Source organism: Diplotaxodon limnothrissa, linkage group LG17, assembly GCF_057381915.1.
Source record: "Diplotaxodon limnothrissa isolate DT_005_m linkage group LG17, D_limnothrissa_male_GT1.1, whole genome shotgun sequence".
In the NCBI taxonomy this organism is placed as follows: domain Eukaryota; kingdom Metazoa; phylum Chordata; class Actinopteri; order Cichliformes; family Cichlidae; genus Diplotaxodon; species Diplotaxodon limnothrissa.
The window spans coordinates 33,589,719-33,610,905 of NC_140612.1; the positions used below are offsets into that span (position 1 = coordinate 33,589,719).

The following is a 21,187-nucleotide window of genomic DNA, read 5'->3' on the forward strand; positions in this document are numbered from 1 at the left end:
TTACTTTGTGAGAGCATAATTTGCATGTGTGGGTGTGTGTGCGTGTGGCAGGTGTGTAAATAAGCCAGTGGAGGCAGACGTCCACAGAGGCAGCTGTCTTCAGAGTACTAGGATCAAAGTCCAGCGACACATTTACAGGTATGCACCTACAACAGTGCAAACTTTGCACATTAAATCTCTCATTATTTTACATTATATTAAGTAGTTAACTCCACTGTACGGTTCGATGAGGCTGCGCTGCAGAAATAGATGGGAAAAAATTGTGTCTAATTCAGGGTTACTCTCCGATTTAGGCATTGTATTATTTTCCCAGGAATGAAAAAGGTAAAAGAAATCTGAAGAAATATGATATCAGATTTCTTGTGATTATTCAGCCAAGCCACACACCCCCAATACTCTGTGATTCGACTGGTTTATACGATGTGTATACTATATTTTATTTGCTTTATTATACAAATAGCTTTTGCTCATGATAAGACAACAAAATAACCTGATATAGAACTTAAAAATAATTCTTAACAAAATGTTGCAAGACTTTTAAAATCTTTTATAGCTGTATGTGACATAATGATCAACTTTTCCCTCCCCAGAACAGCCTCAGATATATATTTTATATCTTATATATCAGAACTCATCCAGGGAGTAAGGAGTCAGTTAGGAGTTAATAACACTAAGTTACCGTACAATACATGGGCGAGTGCTCAGGCAAGGTCACTAAGCCACTCGACCACAAGGGCACCCTCCCTACTACACTCTCAACCTGCTGGTTGTTATGGCAATGCAGAGAGCCCCAACGGCTGCTGATAGGCTCTTGACTCATCCTGTGGGAGGAGCCAGCTGATGATGAGGAAATACAAGTTCTCAGAGCTCAGCTGGGTTTGTTTACACTGACAGAGGAGCAGGGAATAGAAGTAGAGAGGAATGGCATGAGAAAAATCTGAAATACAGTGGACTTGGAATTTTAAAAAGAGCAAGTTGTTTGGGATAAACAGTGAATTTTAAAAAAGGCATTATGGATGTATACAGAGCATGTTTCCAAAAATACCCCTACTGAAGAAGTTCCCAGGAATACGGACAGACTGACATACTGAAGAAACACTTCCTTTTTTTTTTTTTAAAGGATATTTTTAAAATATTTCATCTACCAGAGGCTGAACTTGCATGGTTTCAAACATATCACAATCACAAGCAGTAAGCATGATGGATACAAAGTTATATTGCATCAGAGAGTGGTAACAGCAGCTCAAAGTTATGGGTTGTCATAGTAATACACAAGAAAAGAGCAGTGAGAAAGACTGAGTGTCACAGCAAGTGATGGAAAGATTTCTTATTGTCGATGCTGATCTGAACCCTAAACAGAGTCTGAAAAAAACAACGAAACAACAACGACAACAACAAAAATAGACTGATGCCTAACCTGGGAGGAAAAAAAATATCACTGTGGAACAAATATTCTGGTGAACATGCCACAGCTGAACATTTTTTCAGCACACGATCAAGTGTCTGTCTTCGAAGATGGACAAACAAGTGTTTTGTATATTTAACATATGCCAAGTTTTACCTCTAGATTAAAAATTTAAATCAGTCCTGTAGTTTATCTGCCTCCTGGACAGACACACCAAGCCCGTTCTCACATTGACTCCTGACATTACAAACAGAAGCTTTTACAAATGAGACAGCCACATCCTCTATGTTTAACAGGAAGAGAAAAATGGAGCATGATTTTCTGCAGTTCCAAAGCTTAGATTGCACTGCTGGTTTTCAAAGAATGATTTAAGTTAGCTATCATAATGTTGCGCTACTTGTCTCATTAGATTTTTTTAAGTTCATTTTATACTTTAAACTTCTACTTCTTATTGTAGCGAAGCAGCATTAAAGTACCTTAACTGCTACACTAAGTACTGCAGCCAGTTAGACACTCATGTACATTTTTTATTCTGTAAATATAAAAAAAATTGGGAGCCACTTCTCTCTTGCATTAAGAGGTAAGTCAATTGCTCACTAATGGGCCCTTCAGCTATGGGGGGGGGTTATCACTTTCTGTATCTACAGATATGTATATTAGGGCTGCCACGATTAGTCGACTAGTCACGATTATGTCGACTATTAAAATCGTCGACGACTAATTTAATAGTCGACGCATCGTTTGAAGCTTTGTAAGATCACAAAGGACGCAGGAATAATAATAGTAGGATTTAAGAGTGTAATAACGGACTGAAACAGAAGATGGCAGCACTGCATGTACAAGGATGCCAGCTGCCGTTAAACCCCGAAGAAGAAGAAGCTGTGTCCCAGAATTAATAGCGCAGCCCAGCGCAGTTGTCAACAATGGCGGCAGCTAGTTAGTTTTAACTTTACTCTTATTATTCTTTCTGGGTCACAAAATAAACCTTTAACATATTTTCAGGCGAGAATGTAGCTGTGTAAACCTCAAATATCTGCTCAGTTTATCAAGACACCACGTATTTTCAAAAGCGCTCCAACGTTTTCGGAGACGTCTGTTACCCACTAGCTCGTTAGCTAGGCGGGGGCAAGGCTAACTAGAGCCGTGAGAACACTGGACTCCCGGCAAATCGTTTCAAACCCACCGCCGTCTTTCGCTAGTCAGGTTAAACATATATATAAGTCACTTAGATAACTTAAAAATGTTATTGTTTGGCTTTCTTTAGTATTTTATTTGTTCCTGAGTAAATCGGTTTGGCTGAGATTAAAGTTATAGTTTTTTGCACAGCTAAAACTGTCAAGCACACAGCTGATTATCAGAAGTGTGAGACGCTGGAGAATATACTCCGGTGTCCTGTTATATTTTAGAAAGCAAGGAGTTTATTAAACTTCACCGAAACAATCTGCAAATTTCATTAAAAATTAATAAACTACCATCTTGTCTTTATTTTTAGTTAGCACAAACACTTCAAGCTGTAAGCTAATGATAGTTATATAAGACCAGATGCTGCTGGTGCAATAAGCTGTACGCTGTACGTCCAATGGATGATGATCTGATTAGTCGACTAATCGCAAAAATAATCGGTGACTAGTCGACTATCAAAATAATCGTTTGTGGCAGCCCTAATGTATATAGAAAAACTCTTCACTGTTGAGAAAAGTCTCTGTTAGCATCTGAGATGATGTTAAAAAATATATCAAAGCCATGTCCTTCTCTAAAGTGCAGACAAAAAAAAAAATTTAAATGTGAAGACACTTCCTCAGATGTACACTATCAGTTGGCATTTTAATTGGCCCATACCTCAGCTAACAGCATGCATACAGCCAAGCCACAATAACAATACCACAACTGTGGCGTGAACGAAACTCAACAGAAAATCTGTGGTTAAGGGCAAAACTTTCCAACATCAGCCAAATAACATGTGCGCCACAGCCCGAGAATGCACATTTTAACAACAACAACGTCAAACACAGAAGCGGCCAAAACACTTGTTAAAGGTAGAAATGGTTGTGATCTGCTGCTCAATTAATTCCCCACTACAGAGAAAAGTTGGAAAGCGAGTAAAGCAACCAACAGAAACAACATGAACCTTTTCATCATGCACTCAACTCACTCAGACACACAAAAGCACACACAGCAGGGCACAAGCAGGAGCAAGGTTAGAATACAGACGCTCAGAAGAGTGAAGAGAGGAAACGGTAGGAAATGAGCATTAAAAGAAATATCTGAACATACTGTGGAGACCTGATTTATTTAGGGACGTGGCTTCAAAAGCACAGCTCATTTGTTACTAAAGTAGTTGTGACTCTTGCATTTTGTAGTTTCGAATGCTTTTCAAGACTCAGAGGTGCAAATTAAATGCTGTTAGAAACACTATACAACTATAATTACCATAATATAGATGGTAAATGGCCTGTATTTATATAGCGCTTTACTAGTCCCTAAGGACCCCAAAGCGCTTTACATATCCAGTCATCCACCCATTCACACACACATTCACACACTGGTGATGGCGAGCTACATTGTAGCCACAGCCACCCTGGGGCACACTGACAGAGGCGAGGCTGCCGGACACTGGCGCCACCGGGCCCTCTGACCACCACCAGTAGGCAACGGGTGAAGTGTCTTGCCCAAGGACACAACGACCGGGACTGTCCAAGCCGGGGCTCGAACCGGCAACCTTCCGATTACAAGGCGAACTCCCAACTCTTGAGCCACGATCGCCCACTATATAATATAGTCATCAATCAGCTAATGATAGTGGCATTACTGGCAGGGCATACCAGAGACAACAAATAATCTAGCCCAGACTTACTTCCTGTTCCACGTGGAGGTTATTGCTTAGAGCCAAACTATGAATGCAGATAAACAATCAGATAACGCCATTATTTTCCCACCCATGTGTTTCCTTTTTGCTGTTCACGTGCACTTTTATCGGCACATGATCAAAGATAATCAAGTGTCGTTGCCAAAATATCGTCTATTGCCCACAGACACTGTAGAGATAACATTTATAAGATTATAAGACTAAAGTTATGAAATCATACTTTTTTCATTGGGAAGGGTTCATATGAACATCGTGATCTGGTTATGAAAAGCTTTAAGATTCACTCACAAGCATTAAATATTGTTTCCTTGCACATTTTTGTCTTTACAAACTCACTGGAGTGAACATGCTGCTAACACTGCCAGAGTAAGGGATTTAGCTGATATCCCACTGGGCCATTTATGCTAAGAATATACATGCTTGCTTTACTCTAAGGAGATTTAAATAAACAAATCCACTAAACAGAGCAAGCCTCTGATGTATAAAAGAAAGTATATGTTAACCTTTTAGCACACAAGACTCTGCATATTTAAATGCATTCAGTGTGCGTTCTAGCTTTAAGTTATCTCTTCAAACACATCAGAAATGAGCAGCAAACTGGGCATGTATAACTAGGAGCCACTGACCCCTGAGGCAGCCAATCCCCTCCTCGTTCTCTGTGCATGAGTGTGTGTGTGCACGTGCATGCATTTCGGTTTATGTAAGGCCTTAGTGCCGTTTTGATATACAGGTCAAGCATGAAAGTTAATCCCACGATGGATACACACAAAATCAAATACAAGGCAACTGCGATGACTAAAAAAGATACTACTACAGGGTCAAAACATTTAAAGCAGAATCCCCGGCAGGGAACAATGGCACTGTGCTTGTGAGGATGCTGCAGTGACATGATTAGGATCTACAACAATGGGAGGAAATGCATAAAATATCATAAGAATATCCTGACAGCGTGAGCTCCTAGAGGCAATCTACTCAACAGAGGTCAGGAAGAGGATTTTTCATGCCATGACACACAGCGGTTGTGTATATAAAGCTTATTTAGGTATGCAGCAAGCGACTCAACTACAGTAACTGAACTGGAAGACTTATAGGTCACTGCAAAACTAAAAATAAAAGTACATGATGAAATCCACACTGAATTCCTCAAAAACCAGAGTCTCCAACTAGTCAGTATGTGAACTGCCCTGCTGGTCTGCTTGGTGCCTGACTATTATGGTATTGTGGCCTGGAGGATCACTTTGTTTTATAGGGGAGCTCTCAGGAGATTCCCACTCTCGACTGTGTGTTGTGTTTTTGTGTGTGTGCACGAGTGTGCTTCAGACCTGTTGTCACCCGACCGTGTGTGTGTCAGCAAGTAGAAATGCTGCCAATGAGAGAGAGGAGGGGGCCTGCAGGGGGCAGGAGCAGGGACAAAACAACACTGGCTGCCAGGAGTCTGTGAGAGAGTGTGTGCATGTGTGTCTCACAATACCACTGACCTCTTTCTGCTGAGAACCAGAAAGTGAGAATGCGTGTGTGCATGAAACTTCACAGGCCTCTCTACTCATAGGAAGAAATAAGTGTGTTAGTGTATGTGTGTGTATATTAAGTGTGACCATGCCCCCCCCACACACACACTTTCCGCACAAACAGAAAGCTCAGGCTAGAAGGAAGCAGCAGCTCACGGGCAGATGTGAGCGAGCTCAGTAGAGCCACAATCAAAAACAAACAAGAGGTAGTTGGACATTGTGAGGGGCCAATGAGGTCTGAACAAACAAGAATGTTTTAAAAAAAATAGACTAACAATTATTTTCAATTTGTTAGTTTCAACAGTTAATTTACTATGCAAATTCCTGTCAGTGTTCTGCTACTGGAAACTGAATTACCCGGAGGAACCTACTGGGGGATTAATAAAGTTCTATCTATCTATCTAATTTAATAAATATAACAACAACTGAGCAACTTTGTGAGCTACTCTCATTGGGCTGCAGTCTCCATAGCGACCACATGCTATGGTCGCATGCTTCCTGCCTGTGCAAGAAGCATATGCAGCTTAGCACAGTATATACGTCATGTTGCTATGATACATATGATGTATGCATCATGGTCTGGATCCAGACACTCACTTCATGTAAGATATGGAGGTATTTTTGAGCCTCATGTAGTCTTGAAGTACTATTGTTTTAACAGTGGAGATGTCCATTAAATCTTTTGTGCATGTGCCTATTGTTTTAGATAAAAATGCATATACACAGTTTCTGTAAATAATTTAGTGTATCATAGCTTTGATCCATCTGCTGAGTGTTAGAGGGCAAAACTGTATGATGTCTATTTGCACAGAGGGAAAGTAGCAGGGAGGTCATGTTTGAAAGTGCCTTGCAGGGATTCACAGAATTTACTTATTGATCTAAACCGCTCTGTGTGCGTTAGAGCAGGGCGATATGGCCAAAAATATTTATCACGATATATATTTGAAAATTTGCGATAACGATATAACCAACGATATAATTGATGCGAGACAAAATACAACTCCACAACATTACTAGCGCAAAAAAACAATCTTCCATTTATTTTCACTTAAACAAGAAGCTGGTTTTTATGTACATTAAAGCTTTATAAAAATGTAACAGTGCAAATGCAAATTCCTTGCTGAAAGTTTAACCAAAAGGCATTTCCAGTAGAAATGGGCTGACACATCCTGAGCATAACCATGTATAATATCCACTGAAGTTAAAAAGAGGTGCTTTGCAACATTAAACTGCAGTGTGCAGTACGTATTTTTCGGACCATAAGGTGCACAGGATTATAAGGCACATTAAGCGAAACAAAGCAGTCAGATAAATCAAACTTTATTCAACTCATTCTTCTTGCTTCCTCCACTTCTGTACCATTGATTCATTAATGGTGAATTCTCTGGCAGCTGCTCTATTCCCATGTTGTTGCAGTATATTAATGACTAACCTCGTATTGTGGATGGATTATCTCAGTTGTTCTCCTGACTGAAGTTTGGTCCGTTTACAGCATCCTGCCATGCGATTGCATTTGTCTCTAACTATCAGGAACTTTAACGTTAACTTTTATAAGTGGAAAAGTGTTAGTGTTCCTCCTCCAGCTTCACTGTTTATGTTATGCTAACATAGCTGTGTCGCTAGCGATCACGTAGCACATCATTATATAGCAGCTAGCCCAACTTCAGTAACCCTACAAACGTCACTGCTGTTTAGTTTCCTGTCTTCATTTATGTTGGAAGTGATAGCAGAGCTGTACGTTTGATTTTTTTCAGAAATCTCTCAGTCAGAACATGCAATATCATGCTTAGGTAACTAGCGAAACTAGCGAGCTAACTTCCGCTAGCTTCCTGCTAACTTCTAACTCCGTTAAATGTAATAACTTTTGTTTTCATGGATGCCTGGAAGTTAAACTTTATAGTTACACCTGGTAAAGCAGCAATGCTGATCGTTTTATTAAAGATGAAAGAATTTATACAGTTTTTAACTCTAAGTGATGCTGCAGTGTTGTTTGACCTGAAGCATACGGAGTTTAGGACCCAGATTACTCCCAGATTTAAGAGCATCTTAGTCCGACAAATATGACAATAACAACGGCCGCTTGCATGTTCTGCAAAAAAATGTGCTTTGTTGTGTATCTGACGGACAAACACCAAACCAGTTCCACATCACGGAAGTTGCACCATTTTTACAAACCAATTCTGGTTCATCTGTTTCACTCAACAATCGGCCATGTGCGTATGAAAACAAAGGCACTGCGCATGCGCGTTTTACTCCCATTCTATCGCGATATTTCATTTTCCTATCGTTGCCTAACATTATACCGGTATTACCGTGAACGGTATAATATGGCCCAGCCCTAGTGTGCGTGTCCATGTATGCATACGTTTGTTTCGGGCTTCTTGTGGGACAACACCATACTCCCAAGCGTGTGCGTGCAACTTAGTCAAGTGTATGATTATGCCCTGAAGTTTTATGTCCGTGTAGTTTGCCTTAAGGGGTTTGTGTATGTGTGTGGCTTACCATAGTGTGTGAGAATGCCCTGAGGAGTGACCACCTTACTGCAGACATGGCAGACAACAAGAGAAAAATCCTCCAGTGCTGGGCACTGGCTGTAGACAAGCATCTCTGAAAGAGACAGGAAAAGTAGGTGCCACAATTATAGAATGACAGAAGCAGGCAGAGGGAACAGACACATAGACAGCAACTGAATATGACATATTTTGGCAGAACAGGGATGTATATAAAAATAATAAACATAAAGTCAGGATTGTTACACGCAGGATATTTAGAGACACTTGAGCTGAACAATCACTTGTCATCAGCTTCATCTTAACAGAAACCTCAAACACAAACCTCCCATTGCCTGGCACATTCCAATCCAATGGAAAGAGTAGAAGTCTCATGCCTTCTACAGGTCAGTCATCATGACTATTGGCTAATAATGGGAATACCTTTACAATTTATATTAAATAGTAAAAAAAAAAAAAAAAAAAAAAATCACAATTTCAAAAGCCACAAGACAAAAAGGAACAAATCTTTACAATTTATTTTATTTTATTTGTTAGGAAAAAAACCCTAGTTTGATTAATTAAATGTGAAATGTTTATGTACACATTTAGTGATATTGTGTTTAATATCATCTTTAGACTTCAATACTATATGAGGCTTTAAAATATGCATCTTCGGACCAAATACTAATTATCTAATTTTTACTACCAAAACCAACAATCTACCACAGGCACATGGATAATTAGTGTCTTTTCTAATTACTACACAGACAGACCTTCAAACACACTAGCTAGAACAAAACACTGTAGGTTACACCCCACCCCCTCAGGGAAAGTTGAAGATTAAATTAAATATTGAGAATCCCTCTCCCCCATATATGTCCAATGGAAAACATCTATTATCTCTTCTGGCTAAGCTTTGAGAAGCTAATCTATCTGTACCTAAAAAAAGCTCCGCTGTCAGAAATCAGAGCTTTTTATTAGCAAGGGGCTTAAGCCAGAATCACTCAGCAGAGGTTGGATGTATGTATGTGCATGTGTGTGTTTGTGTAAGGTTGCAAAGGAAAAAATAAATAAATTAAAAAAAAAAAAAAAAAAAAAAAAAAAAAAAAAAAAAAAAATTATATATATATATATATATATATATATATATATATATATATATATATATATATATATATATATATATATATATATATATATATATATATATATATATATATATATATATATATATATACACACACATACACACACACACCGGTATTTATTTTTTAAAAGTGGGGGTGTCTGACAGTGAGTGTCGTCAAGATCTTACATTGCTAGAAGTTTGTTGTCATCTAGAAAAGCACAGACAGGATGTCATGCTTAATACTAGGGGTGGGTTTTGATGATTGATTTATCGATTAAAATCGATTCTCGCTTGGATAACGTGATATCGATTCATTAAAATCCTGAATCGATTTTTAAATATAAATTTATTTTGCCCGAAATGCCAGAATCTCAGGTTAGACCTCACAAAATTTCAACAACCACCAAACAGCTAAAACAGTCAATGAGAGCAGGTACACAGATTCTGCACAAAGACGTAAACACAAAGCGCGGACCCGCCGAAACATCAGAATCAGTGAGATGTCGCCTTTCTCACCCGACGGCACGGACACGAGCTGAGAGCCGACAGCTCGCTGATTCTGATGTTTCGGCGGGTCCGCTGTTTACGCCCTTTTTGCGCTGATTCTGAAGCTGCAGGTTTTATCTCTCTCCAAACAATATTGACTAAACCAGCAGCAAAAGAAGCAGCAAACTACGCTTCACATAAACATCGTCATGAATTCCCTCTTACCTTTGCTGTTTTGCTGCCACCACGATAAAAATCACACTACATGCACAGCTCTCTCTCTCGCTCTCTCTCAGTGTACTTCAAGAACAGTTTCCCGTCTAATAATCTTTTTTCTGCATTATTCGCTTGCTTGTTACGCACAACTCCGTTCTTACAGCGCTGTCGGACGCTGTTTTTTTCCTTTTACTTGCTTCCGAAAAGAAAGCCTCATGTCTGCCGTTCAATACGCTACTGAACAAGTTTAAACTTTTTAAAATTATGCAAAATTGCAAAACGCTTAGCTATGTCTGTAATAAAACCTCTGTAACGTTGCTCTGCTTCACTTCAGCAGCATCAGGTAATGTTCATATGTTCATTAATAGTTTTCTTTCGTTTTCGATCTACTACAGAATATTTTTATAAAATCGCAGGCCAGGAAAATCACCTTCATGTTTTTCTGTGTTTTATCCTCAGCTACTTTGACACAAAGGCATCTGCTGTGATGCTTACACCTTTGATAATGTGTCAGCTTTCTTTTTATAGATATAAAAATATAGAAATGTACTGATGCATGATCTGAATTATAATATTTCTGACTGTCTGAGGCAAAATTTCCCCGATTCAAATTGAATCGAATCAAATCGAATCGAATCAAATTGAATCGTGGATCGAATCGATTCTAGAAATGAGTGACGATACCCAGCCCTACTTAATACATATCAGAGTCTGTGTGTGTGTGTGTGTGTGCGAGAGATGTATAAAAGACAAGGTTATTTAAGGTCACGGAAGGCCATATTATACACTATATGTTATGTGCAGGTGGTGCATGTGGGTTTCATTGCTGGCTAGTGTCACATTCTTCCTCGCCCTGAATGTTGCAATTATATTATTATGTTAAACATATACATGCATTTTTGCTTAAAGAGTCTCTGATGAACTTTGTTACTACCAGATGACACGTACAGGCTATGCTAACCACAGGCCTCTAGCAGGCCTGTGCTTCCTTTAACCGGTTTGCACTTGTTTGGTTTCAGAATCGTGCCAGTTGTTTTAAGATAAGATAAGATAAAGTCCCACACGTGAGACATTTTTTGGTCACGGCAGAAAGTACAAGTTAAGAGCAGTAAAAATTAAAGAAAAAAGAAAAAAAAAACAATAGAATAGAATAAGACAAGATAGAATAAAATACTATATAAAATAGAATAAAATACTTTGTTATATTGGGAAATTGCACTTGATACTATTACACATCAGGGAGACAGGGAAAGTTATCACTGTGTAGATATGTCTGTGAAGGTTCATTGTGTAGAGTTTGTGTTTAGAACCTACTGTCGCTCACTTAAGACTATACTTTTAAGCACAGACTCGCACACAAAGGAGGAGCTTATGTTTAATTCAGCAAGACAAAACCTCAAGAGACAAATGAGCTGGGGCTAATGGTGGTTCAAACATGGAACGCACATTACAGAACTAATGGGCCAGGCTAGTCTTTGTTGGATACAGGCTATATGCTACAGTTGATAAGAAAAAATAATTCAACTCTGCAGCCTAAAAATTAGAGCTTGAAGCAGTACTCACTTTATTTTAAATGTTAGCAGCAGCAAAAATCTTTGTACACAGTGCACAAATCCCCTGGCACTATTGTATATAATCACTCCTATACCGATACCAATGCAGATGTTTGAATACCCAATACTGATAACCAATATATTTTTTTATTTATTCTTATTGTTATTTATACCCTGCTTTAGCTCTCCAACACACAATGCTTGAACATTTATCCCACAGATAATTAATGCAAATTACATCTAGGACACATATATTACTGACTAATGCGAAACCTTTGTGACCTTTCCAGTTTGGCTTATCTATTTGTGGTTAAGTCAGTTCGCAAATGATGTGGTGTCTTTATTTCTGAGGTGAAACGCCAGTAAATGTGAAAAAAGTTACACGGGGCCCAGACTCATGTTGCTCAGTAATACACAGCAAAACAAAAGCATGGCTATTGCTATTAGGTCTGAGACTGAAAAATACTATGCTCAGAAATGAACTCCCCAGAACATGTCAGCCAAGCCTCATTTAAAAACTTGTTTGACGCTAATAAAAACAATTTAGTTCCATTACCAAAGCCCAAAACAACTAAAAAGATTTTTAGAGTCACTTTTGGCTTGAGTATGACTTTTCATTCTGTCATTTGTGGTGCAGAACACGTCACTCTGGTGACTGACGGTGCCTCTGTGCATTTGCATAAAAGGTCATTACTCAATAGGTTAACATACAACATACTGAGGCTGTCATTAAGTGATTACTTCAGAGTAATCACTTAATGCTTGAAATGCTTAATAGTCACTGGGAAGCATATTTGGTGATAAAGCAGAATGAAAGCTAGGATATTGTACTATTAAGCAAATAAAACTGACCATAAATTCCAAGCAATGTCTATTCAATCTGATGAGCACTGCAATGGAAAACAGCTCCACATCTGTTGCTCAACAGTTGCAGTAAAGTAGTCGGCAGATGCTTTGAACAAGCCCATCTGGAAGAGGAGAATATTTCCCACACACAAATCGAACCATTGCTCTTGGATTTAGGCCACAATTCAAACTCTCTTCTTCTAATGTTTGACAAACAAAGAACTCCATTTCATTCACCAACAAATAAATTATACTGTTTGCTTTTTCAAAGAATTGCTTGATTGATACCACAGTATGTTAACAGGCCAGCGGTTCTGTGTGGAAAAGCAACCTTTAAATAATGTGAGTGCTGTCAACACATTGATACGAGGTAAAAATGTAATATAAGCAACTGAAGTGAACCGTTTTTTGTTTACAAGTTGATCAGCACAGTTCGTGTCTTTCCTGTGATCGTTTTCGGAGGAAATGAGCACACGCTCTCATTATTAGGAAACTTTTGCCAAGACAACGTAAAACTATGACTCGATTTTTGTTTTCTGGCATTTCGCAAATTCCAATGTATAGAGCAACATCAAAAAACAGAGCACTTTAAAAAAAGAAAACAACAACAAAAAGGAAGTAATTCCCTCTGCAACTGCCAAGTCAAATGCAAACTAAGTGCATATTTCTTCAGTCTGAATTATGTCTGTGTGAGTGTGTGCCAACTGCCACAGTCTGCCAAATGACTGACAGGCCAAAAAAGCAGACTCCAAAAACATCACTCAGTAGTGAATGAGTATGTTTCGCGCAACTGAAGTGATCCATCATTAGTCAGTGATCAGTAAAGCTAATCAGTTTACTATTGCAAAATGAGTGTATGGAAAGAATCCTACACAATATTCATTTAAAAAAAATCAAAAACAAAACAAAAGTGGTTACTAAGGAAGGGTTGGTTGACTAACAAAGTATTAAGGAAACTGTAACAAGCAGCAACTCTGCTCTGTGGATAAATCAATTAACTTATCTCTGGATCGCGTTTCCATTTTGCACCATTACCATTCCAGAGGCGGCAATGTGCGAGATTGACAAATTCAGCTTAAGTTGTTCTGTGAACAGCCTCACCAGATAATTATTGCTCCGGCACCAAAAGCTCTGATAGTATAAACAAACTGACTAGCGTTGGCAGGCAGCTAATGTTGCAGAACTTAGTCTGCACACACGCACACCCGTACAGCCAAATTCACCTCTTTTAAAAATGTCCCAGATACAAAGTTCAACATGCTGGTTAAACATTTGATTGGTGCCAACAATAAAACTGTAAAGACATAATGTCACGAAAAGTGTTTACAAATGAGCTGTGGAAAGGTTAAGTAGTAGTTTTAAACATTTTATGATTGCAACGCTACTGAAAGCCACTTCTACCTAACGGTACAGTTTAATTCAGACCATTCCTTTCGAAATTATGTGAACATTAAAAAAGTCTGGTTTAATGTAAGAGTAGGGTTGATGGTTTTACTAGAAAATCAATGTTGCCAGAGTGTATTTACAATTTACCATCCAGACTAAAACTTTAACATTTTCTAATAAAGAACAGAGGAATCAAAGTTTTTCACTTGTTTCTTTTGTGCTTACAGACTTTCATTTTGATGATGCTTCTAATCCATGGTGTTTTTTAAAGGTTATATCTCAATCTCAAGGTTAATTTTTATAGTTAATCAATGATTTATTTTCACAGTTTTCCTCTGAAATTATTAAAACCTTTATTTCTGGTTAAATATAGACTTTTTAATATTTTTGTCTTTATAAATAACATTTGCAAGCATATTTGAGCATACATCGTGTCTGTGCAATCCGGGTATGACAGGATAATAGTCCAAGGAGCTATCATTCAGTTTTCCAAAACTTTTACCACTCAACTAGCTTATACCCTACTTCTATGGCCTTATCAAACCATTTCGCACAAACTAACAACTTCCTGTCTCGGTTTCACAGCCAGTGCTCTTTTAAGGTAAATAAAGGTTCCCTTAAAGGGAATATGTAGTTTCCAATCACCTCTTTAGTGTGCCTGGCACCAAGTAACCATTTCCTTCAACCATCTGCACTTGGGCTGAGACCTGCTGGCATCCCCAGTTCAGATGAAGTCATAAAACTGGCAGCTAAGTATCGAAGTCTCTTACTATAATACACAAAATCTCTCTGTCTGGTTTTTGTCTGCAAGACACATATCCAAGAATTGATCAACCCAGCTTTTTAATACAAGTACATCCCAGGCCTGAAACTTCTCATCTATATTAGACAATATGGCGTCATCACGATCCTAAAATGACCTATTTGTAGTGTTTATGCACTTATAAGACCTTGTAATACTATCACAACAGTAACATCTAATTCAGCAAATATTGATTATTTTTGATTGTTAGCTTTACAGTATCAGTATTACTATACATCATTAGGCATGACAGCTTCTGAAGTAAAAGTTACAATAAAAGTTACATAAATAAAAACAAATGAATTTATGGTAAAAGGGATTCTAAGGCATGAGAGTCAGTCTAGCCCACAAAAATTAAAAATAAATAAATAAAGTAAATTCAAAAAGAGACCTTTTTAACCAATATTTCATTATATGCTTTTTTCTCAGGCTCATGTTATTGACATTTATTACTAAAAATTAAACAATGGAAATATAAAGCCATAATGAAAAAGGACAAGCAGACCAAATAACGCAGTAGTGTGGGTATGTACTAGTTTATTTCTTTAGTCTCACTGCTTGGTAGGTTTTGTTTGCTTCACAAGTGACCCCTTCGCCCATTTATTAACCTCTTTGCAGGTGTTTAGAAACTGAGTGACTGGACTGAGTTTCTCTTGTACAAAAAGTTTTTTGTTTCCGTTTTATGAACTAAATTCAGAAATTCCTGCACGGCTGTCAGAAACTCCAGCGGCACACTTCGACATGACTCATGGCACACCACTGACCCTTGCAACAGCACATCTGGAAACAACTGTTCTTAAACTGTGACTTACCAAACTTAACTTAAAAGTTTCAAACATCAGAGGAAGCGCCACAGACAATGCACAGTATTTTATCATAGCTTATACAATATCATAAGTCACCCTGTAGGTGAGAATGCTGCAAACAGTGTTCCCATTCCAGGTAGGTTTGGTGAGGGACAATTGTTAAAGCATGCTTACAGAGATGCTAAATCATAATACAGTGTAATCAATCATTTTTTATAGCAATGAATACAGTCAAAGAACACCTACATTCACTAAATTGTCACCCAAAGCATTGCCATAATAATGTCATGTTTTAGGCGAATCCCATTTCGAATAAAGTGAGTAGTAAACTGCTATTTCAAGATGAAGGACAGCAGAGGCTGCTGGACTAATAAAACTAAGCTGATTTTGGTTGGCATTAACTCCACTGCACACAGGGAGTGAAAGAGAGACAAAAGAGACAACCATAATGACCTGCACCACACATCAGTCACTGCCAAACTGGCCTCCGTATTTAGAAATGTGCACACATGCAGATGAAGTCAAGTGGGTTAACACATAATATATGAATCAATGATGAATCACTTAGTAGTTGATGCAAATTCACAAATAAAACATTAAAGCAATGTTTCCCTGTGTTTGTGAGGCTCGTGAGACTTGTGAGGCTCGTGAGCGTGTGTCTGCATATCACTCTCAGCAGCACTCAGTGTCATGTTGCCAACAGACCAGCAATTCTGGAAACACCGCTCTAGTCTGGCTCTGAGAGAGGGGAAGAGGAGGCATGTGAGAGTGTGTTTGATAGAGTGTGTGTGTGTGTGTGTGTGGGAGGGGGCTTTTGGTATTTGACCAGTGAGACTGAGAAGAGTTTCCCCGGCTCTGCATGTGCGTCAGTGTGCTCCTACGAGGGCTACAGCACGCTTAACCTGTCAGGGATGACTCAACTGTGTTAGTGTGCAGCGCGTGCTCCCATGGGTATTTATACATGGTGAGGTGTGAAGGAAGCCCTTTGGCTCTGTCCCTAAGGAGGGTAGCAGGGAGGCACATACTGCCTGCTCAGGGGCACGCTCTTCACATGCACAAAACCGACGGCTGCACACAAGCTAAGCCAATCTAACAGATTATGAGTCACTGATTGAAACCATCACCCTCCAACACATAGATACAAATACAACAAATAATAGCCCATCACATTCAAGCATAGTTGTTTGCTGTTGATGGTTTAGGCAGTGTAAATATGTGACACAGGAAGCAAAAAATATTGATCCTATAATTTGCTATAGCTTTGCCAAGACTCTATAGATCACTTAGCAGTTTTTCAATTATATACCTTCCATAATGTTTCAATTAAAAGCTCTACAAAGACATCATCAATGCAGTCTCTTCTTTTGCCTTGTTTGGGGTAAGAATATCTGATGATGGAAGATCCAGAACAACATAGTAGATTCCATTTAATTCCCTACTTTAAGGATTTCACAATTTTAGTCTATTTCAAAGTTAGAAATCGAACAAATGTGTTTATGGCTTCTCAAATCTGCAGATTTAAGCCTTTTCTTGTATTATATGCAAGTAAACAAGACTCCCCTTGCTTCTAAACTATATGTCAGTTTCAGTTAAATATCTAAATATATCTTCTTGGTCTCTAATAAATTTGTGTCGGTATTTTTTCATAATTCGAACCTTTTATTTTGAAGCGATTAATCGATCAAAGTAGAGAAAAAATCTTTTTCAGTCCCAGATTACTGTAAAACACACCTGCAATCAGAAAAACACACACACGACCTGTAAATATAAAGTACAGCAGCAGCCATGCAAGATAAATAAGATTTCTGAGAGAAGTGGTCAAAGATGGCACCATTAATGCTCCACAGCATGTGCAACAAAACAATAACAAACAACCACCGTATCTAGTAGTCTAACTTCCCTTACCTTCTCTGCGGAGCTTCACGGCTTCACCAAGGCAGTAAAGCTCTTTCTCGCTGTTATCCAAGGACGGGTCTGCGTCTGAACAAACAAAACAAGCACTTAGAAACACGCAGGGGCTTTCAGGAAACTTTGGGGGGCCCATGCGTGGAGCCCTACTGCCGCTCCTCCTGCTCCGGGGCTGGCTACCACCAGAGGATAGCATTAGCTTGCTAGCGCCTACGCTGGCTTCCTAAATCAAGTGGAGCTGTCAAAGCTAACAAACTTACAGCTGGACAGTTGGGGGATAGCATTACTGCACGCGACAACGACACAAACTCCGAGCGGTAACCGATAGCTTTGCTCGCGCGCATTTGTGCACGACTGTTAAAGCAACACATCAATATTGCATTTCGTAGTAATATTATGACAGTTACTTTGCTGCGCTCTGACAGACACCCTGCATGGTGGAGGAGCTTACTCAACTCAATCACAGACAGTTGGACCACGCACTTCCCGACAGTTTGTCCGCAAAAATAACAACGCTACCCGTCGTGCGAACTTACAGTCAACAAAACGTAATTTAGCCGCACTGACGAAGGAAGACCAAGGCTCGCAAAGGAATGTATCCGGACTTGGTATTTGGCGATCCAGTGTCGCCATTGCTCTTCCTTCTTGTTGCTTTGCTGAGAGCCGTTTTTTTCTGCCTCTCCTTCGCACGCAGCAGGCGAAAAACGAAAGAACGAGATATGCTGACGTCGTTCTCGTCAGGCTTCGGCGTTGTCCGGCAACTATCGGCGGGGGCGGTTGAGGGGCTGAAAGACAGGTACAGTATGGTTATTCACGAGTTCAAAAGTTCAGCGTTGTTCAGGTAAAGCCAAAAACCCATCATCACCATTTCCATAATTTAAAGATTACACTAGGCTTCATTATAAATAAATAAATGCCTTTTTTTAAAAAGTATTTTTGCAATAGCATGTTTTAGTAATATTTGCCCTTCAAAAAGCTAAGAAAAACTATCTTCATGGGGGGAAAATATTAGAAATTACCTCGATGTATTCAGCCAATACTGCTAAATTTAAAAATCTATATTTTTAAAGTCCACCTGTCTCTCTACAGTGTTGTGAAAAGTACTCATTATGTCTGAGGTTGTCACGTTTACATGTTTCAGACAATCAAACTAAGTTAATATCAGACAATTTTTGAATATTGATATCATTTATTACAGCAGAAAAGCTATATACACAATTATTATTCAACAATTAGAAATAGACTGGGCAAAAATGACATCATGGGAGAGTTCCAAGGAGAAAACAACTGCTGAGCAAGAAGAACACAAAAAACTCTTGATAATCCCCAAGACAGCATTTCATAAAAATAACATCTCACCAAAAGGCAAAAATGGTGTTGGCAGTGTGATGGAAGTTTTTGGAGTCAAAAGTCGATTAAAATGCAGATATAAATGCTTTTCTGTGACCTTAAACAAGCTGTCCAAGTCTCATTGGCAGTTATCACAAATACTTGACTGGAGTACTTGCTGCCATGGGTGGCACAACCAGTTATTAGGTTTATGGGCCAATTACGTTTTCACTCAGGGCCTAGTAGGTTTGGATTAAAAGCTGCAAACTAAAATTAAATTAAAAGCTGAATTTTACTCAGGTTATCTTTGTCTAATATTACGATGATGTCTGGGGAAAGATCCTTGGTCTTAGTTTATTGGAGGGACAGCTCAGGTTGAGTTGAAATGGTTTGGAGATGTCAAGAGTAGGGGTGGTGGATATATTCATATATTCAGCCAAGGATGTTGAATATGGAGCTGAAAGGCAGATGGAAAAGAGGAAGACCTCAGAAAAGATTCATGCGAGAAGAGGATGCTAGGGATAGGGCCAGATGGAGGAAGATGATCTGCTGCTATGGTGAACCCTGAAGTGAGCAACCAAAAGAAGAAGAAGAAGAAATCTTTTTATGTTTTATCTCCATTCATTATTTATCCTCATCTTCTCTGAAACACAGTGAACATGTCAGGAACCTTGGCATTATTTCTGGACATTGAATTCAGTTTTGACGATCATATCAATAGGATTGCTACAACTAATGTCTATCACTTAAAATCTATATCTATGGTTAAAAAATTCTTACCTCAAACTGACTCTGAGAAATTGCTTTCATATCAAGCAGGTTCAATTATTGTAATGCTCTCTCCAAATCATTCATAGGATGATTTCAGCTCATTCAAAATGAAAAATTTGACTACACTACCCAGTAATCAAGTTACATCATTTATTCCAGTTCAATATAGAGTTACCTTTGAAATCCTTTGATTAGTTCACAAAGCTCTCAATGCTTTCACCCTCAATTATATACCCGAACACTAATAGCTCAATACAATAGGCTTGTGCAGGTTGAGCTCATGGCATTACAATGACCTCTTGTGGTTAAAAAGAGAAGCTGCATTCACTGTGCAAAGAAGTACCAAACAATCGACTGGTGTACTTTTAAAACATTAATAATATCTTCTGAAGTAAATCATGTTTTTACTTATAAATGATTTTGGATGATCTCAGAGATGAGGTGCTCTTTGTGAGTTTATTTTAAGGTGTGTATATATATATATATATATATATATATATATATATATATATATATACACACACACATTTTTTGCCAAAGAAAAATAAATCACGATTGTGTCCCTTTTCTCACAATATGTTTGTCGTTTCCAGTATGACAGCGATGATTAGGGATTAAGTACTCTCTGTTACACTTCCACTCCCACTTGATTGCAAATCGGTCTTGTGTTCTGAAACCTGAACAGAACAAATGGATTCAGATCACACACAACATACAGTCATCTTTTTAGGCAAATCAGAGGGGGCGTGAGAAAGACAGAGAATGGCGGAGATTACAAGGAAATGACAGCTCAGAAATGAGGGCAAGGAAATTGACTTGATTAGTTTACGCTGATGTGTCAATCAGATGAGATACAGACACAAGCACCGAGTCTGTGCATTCTTACATTATAATCTGTGCTTAAACACAATCCTTCCTGTCTTGCTTCCTGACACACACACACAAAAGATGACTCAGTCACAGTGTTGTGTTTATTTCCCCACATCGAGGTCCAACGGCCGATCAGAAGGTCACAGGACAATATAGGAAACACAGAGTGCTATTTTTACACTCAGCAGAGGACACGCTACTGGTTTTGTGTTACATGCTACTGGTTTTGTGGGGGGGGGGTTTCTTATATAACAAAAACTTTAGTGACACAAAAGTGAAATAGTTCTTTTATTTTAAAAGGCTTCTCTTGTGGGAATGAATGTAGGCTTGCATTCATACAAAGACTAAAAGAAACGTCCTCATTTTTTTGTTTTTTTATTGGAAAAAAGTACATCCAAATTGTGCATGTGACAGAGTGCATTGCATAAGAAAAATTGGCAGGTTAAATGTAAAGGAATCATTAAAAAAAAGAAGAAGCTATAGCTGATTACAGGAGTGCAGTGGCATAACCAGTACACCAGACACTTGCTGTTTCACTGAACTTTAAAGTTAAAGGAATAGAAGGAATGAAACCACCCTACACAGAGACAGTCAAAACACAATAGAAAGGACAAGGAGAAAAAATAATAATAATCAAAAAACACATCTGGATATACTGAAAATGAGAAATGATACAAAAATACGACACAGTACTTAAAACACAATACCAGCTCACCATTTGGTCTGGGGGAAAAAAACCAAAACAACTATGGAGAACAGGATGGACTAGTTTAAACAACGGCACAATAACAGGCTTAAAAATCACATAAGAGAT

The 21,187-nt window shown here is 38.5% G+C and overlaps 1 protein-coding gene across 1 annotated transcript in view; it reads right to left on the reverse strand.

The window, feature by feature from the left end:
* atxn7l1 (ataxin 7-like 1) overlaps nucleotides 1–18,109 on the reverse strand; it is a 30,874-nt gene extending 12,765 nt beyond the window's left edge. Inside the window, exons 1-3 of the mRNA XM_085376178.1 lie at nucleotides 17,940–18,109; nucleotides 17,401–17,475; nucleotides 8,282–8,386 (exon numbers count right to left, since the gene is read on the reverse strand). Of these exons, the coding sequence (XP_085232304.1) occupies nucleotides 8,282–8,386; nucleotides 17,401–17,475; nucleotides 17,940–18,036 (277 nt within the window). The 5' untranslated portion in view covers nucleotides 18,037–18,109. The remainder of the gene's footprint in view (nucleotides 1–8,281; nucleotides 8,387–17,400; nucleotides 17,476–17,939) is intronic.
* Between the last annotated feature and the right edge of the window lie 3,078 nt (nucleotides 18,110–21,187).